This window comes from Sebastes fasciatus, chromosome 3, assembly GCF_043250625.1.
Source record: "Sebastes fasciatus isolate fSebFas1 chromosome 3, fSebFas1.pri, whole genome shotgun sequence".
NCBI lineage: Eukaryota > Metazoa > Chordata > Actinopteri > Perciformes > Sebastidae > Sebastes > Sebastes fasciatus.
The window spans coordinates 37,232,636-37,236,429 of NC_133797.1; the positions used below are offsets into that span (position 1 = coordinate 37,232,636).

At 36.8% G+C, this 3,794-nt stretch overlaps 1 protein-coding gene across 3 annotated transcripts in view; it reads left to right on the forward strand.

Moving 5' to 3' along the window:
• Positions 1-239: 239 nt before the first annotated feature.
• Positions 240-3,794, forward strand: part of LOC141764971 (N-acetylneuraminate-9-phosphate synthase-like) — a 5,610-nt gene continuing 2,055 nt past the window's right edge. For all 3 annotated transcript variants that reach the window (XR_012593337.1, XR_012593336.1, XM_074630721.1), the window contains exons 1-4: positions 240-512; positions 1,604-1,819; positions 1,904-2,003; positions 3,053-3,207. Coding sequence is in view for 1 of the 3 variants with exons in the window: in XM_074630721.1 (XP_074486822.1) it covers positions 381-512; positions 1,604-1,819; positions 1,904-2,003; positions 3,053-3,207 (603 nt within the window). In the remaining 2 variants the exon portion in view is untranslated. The remainder of the gene's footprint in view (positions 513-1,603; positions 1,820-1,903; positions 2,004-3,052; positions 3,208-3,794) is intronic.

Genomic DNA, 3,794 nt, shown 5'->3' on the forward strand with positions numbered 1-3,794 from the left:
AGAGCATTTTGGCAAATTTTTCTTGGGCGCTACCCACATAATCAACTGTGCTGCTCATCCCACAAATACATGATCCTTACAACTCTGAGCATGTGTTCAATAAAGAAATATTTTTTTTCTTCATCCACTTCTTCACCTGTATTAAAAACATATGCATATGTTTTTGTAACATATGCCCTTATTTGTAAAGGAAATCCGGCTTTTACGCTGAAAAACAACACGGAAGTACCTCCCACATCCGGGATGTGCAGCATATTAACCGTTCCGGTCGGTTTCTGAAGTCACACAACTACCGCTTTCCTCCTCCTCGTTCTCCGCTAAAATAATAATTACTTTACTTTCACCGGTTGTGTTTTTTGTTTCCTTTTCTGTGAAACAAAATGCCTTTAGAGTTTGAGCTGTGTCCCGGTCGGATGATCGGAGGAAGTCATCCGTGTTTCATCATAGCAGAGATCGGACAGAATCACCAGGGAGACATCGAGATAGCCAAGAAGATGATCAAAATGGCAAAGGTAACAACATTGACACGTATGACAAACGTATTCTTCTGTTGTTTATATTAAACAACCATGCCACACACACTGGAACTAACAGAACTAACAGTTTTTCTGTAGATTTCTGTAGAAAGACGTGTAGTTATAGTGCCGAATGTTAAATTGCCAGATTTTTGAATGGAGCCTGGCGTGTCTATTCACAGCTGGTGCTTAGTGGCCGTACTAGGTAGCTGTATACGCCAAACTACATGCATGTTTTATGATATTTCAGTTAAAATACCCCATAGACACAAAGCTGCAAACTTTAGATGATAAACATAAACAACTCTATAACACACCTTTTTCAGAAAAAAAACAACTTAATTTAATATTATTATTTATTTCACAGGTTTGTAATTCATTATTTCCTGAAAAGAGCAATGTATTTTAACACCAGTTCCAGTGGAAATAAAAATAAAGTTCTGATCTATTTAGTTGTGTTGAGTTTATAAGCTTTTTCTTTATTTTTAGAGGAATTTCCTTTTAAAGAACTGCTCTTTAAACTCCAGTAAATGCATTCCTTCGTTATTAATTTATTATTTTTAACTTTATTCCCCATATATGTTGATTGGTATGCTTGCTTTTATAAAGAAAAAAAATCTAATTTTTACATGTTCATCTCACCTAGTGAAAAACAAAAAAAAAAATCTTTTTTACACTAGAAATTGATTTAAATAAAAGAAAATTAAAATTATCAATTACAAGCATAGTAATTCATTATTTTATTTTTTTTTTAAATAAAAGAACCCCAAAATAATGAATTACTACGCTTGTAATTTATTATTTTCACTTTTTGAATTTAAACCAATAAAAAAATTTAAAATAATGAATGACAAGCGTAGTAACTGAACACTGTCTCCTCTAATGAGTGGGTCCCACATTACATAGTCCTCTCCAGGAACCTTCCTGTGAATTTACAGTTGTATTATATCAGTTATCCCCTGACCAACAGGTTATCCTAACCCTAACTATTCATCCCTCCAGGCCATCCATTCTAGCATTAACCTAAAACAAACAATTACTAAGCTTCCCTTCTTTTTTTACGTCCTCACTTATATCCACCTCCACAGGACTGTGGTGCTGATTGTGCCAAATTCCAGAAGAGTGAATTGGAGCACAAATTCAACAAGCGAGCCTTGGAGCGCCCGTACAACTCTGTTCACTCCTGGGGACCAACTTACGGTGACCACAAGCGCCATCTGGAGCTCAGCCACGAGCAGTACAGGGAGCTGCAGAAGTATGCTGAGGAGGTGGGGATCTGCTTCACGGCCTCTGGGATGGATGAGGTAAGAAAGAGGCTTTTGATGACGGATTTATGTGGTTTTACTCAGCTTTAAGTGTAATAACCTCAACTTTGTCTTTGTTTTTAGATGGCAGTGGAGTTCCTCCATGAGCTCAATGTGCCTTTCTTTAAAGTGGGCTCTGGAGACACCAATAACTTCCCCTACCTGGAGAAGACTGCCAAGAAAGGTGAGAGTGAACTGTCATATCTGAGATTCAATCATCAGATCTATTTTATGTTATAAACAAGTGCTGAAGTCATCAGTGCATTTTATAACTAGTGCTGTCAATCAATTAAAATATTTAATCACCCATGTTTGTTATCTATTTGAAATGTACCTTAAAAGGAGATTTGTCAAGTATTTAACACTCTTATCAACATGGGAGTGGGAAAATATGCTGCTTTATGCAAATGTATGTATATATTTATTATTAGAAATCAAATAACAACACAATACAATTACAAATATTGTCCAGAAACCCTCACAGGTACTGCATTTAGCATAAAGAATATGCTCAAATCATAACATGGCAAACTGCAGCCCAACAAGCAACAACGGCTGTCGGTGTGTCAGTGTGCTGACTTGACTATGACTTGCCCCAAACTGCATGTGATTATCATAAAGTGGGCATGTCTGTAAAGGGGAGACTCGTGGGTACCCAGAGAACCCATTTACATTCACATATCTTGAGGTCAGAGGTCAAGGGACCCCTTTGAAAATGGCCATGCTAGTTTTTCATGGCCAAAATTTTGCATAAGTTTAGAACGTTATTTAACCTCCTCCTCGACAGGCTAGTATGACATGGTTGGTACCAATGTATTCCTTAAGTTTTTTCTAGCTTCATATGATACCAGTGTCTTCACTCTAGCTTTAAAACTGAGCCTATTGCACCCTAAAAATCGCAAGTTGCGTTAAAGAAATTAGTGGCTTTGAAATTAATTTGCCTGAACGTTTTATCGCGTTAACTTTGAAAGCCCTATTTATAAGTATTATATATAACCAAATACAATGTCCAGTCAAAACAATAAAGGATCAATAGAAGCAGAAATGTACAAATGTCTTGCCTCAGTAGAAATGAGTTTTAAAGTGGGGAAAAAATAGAAATGAAGCAGGCTTGAATGTTCAGGACTGAAACTTCAGGAACTGTAAGAGTAGAGAAGTGTTGTATTTTATTTAGCCTTCTGCCCATGTTCGATGTGATGTTTATCAGGCTGTTCACCCTCTTGTCTGTGTCAGGACGGCCCATGGTGGTGTCCAGTGGGATGCAGAGCATGGAGACGATGCGTCGGGTTTACAAAACAGTGAAGGAGCACAACCCAAACTTCACCATCCTGCAGTGCACCAGCGCCTACCCTCTGGAAGCCGAGGACGTCAACCTCCGAGTTATAACGGTGAGAGGAAACAGAATAAAGTATAACTCTTATATCAAAAGGTTGGTACCAAAACAATATATGTTTTAAAGATTTCTCTACCAAATTAAGGTGTCACATTGTCTCACTGCATTCAAAGCAAAATTAAACGTTTTTAGCGGCTGAATATTAAGTTTTAGGAGCCATTAAAATATAACATGTCTCATTGCACTTTGTGTTTATAGCATGTAAAATGTATTTCCCCAAACTGAATTTACAGATTACCTTCCTGTTTTGATGGATGTATTGAATGTGCACATTCTCATGAGGTTAATTCATTGTTTATACTAGACACAATAGACTCCATTCAAGGCACCTCTATATATACAGTATTTTGGGGTAAAGTAGTTTTCTTATGACCTTCTTCTTCTTCTTCTTCTTCTTCAACACAAAACATTGTATACATATCAGAAAAAAAAACATATTATTTGATTTTAAGAAAAATTTTTAAAAACTCAACGTGTCCAAACATATTGGTAGTAGTTTATATCCCTCGTGTCTCACTTAAACTAATACATCGACATGACGGGAGTAGGTGGATTTTGTTACTGTTGCTAATCGGCGCCTAG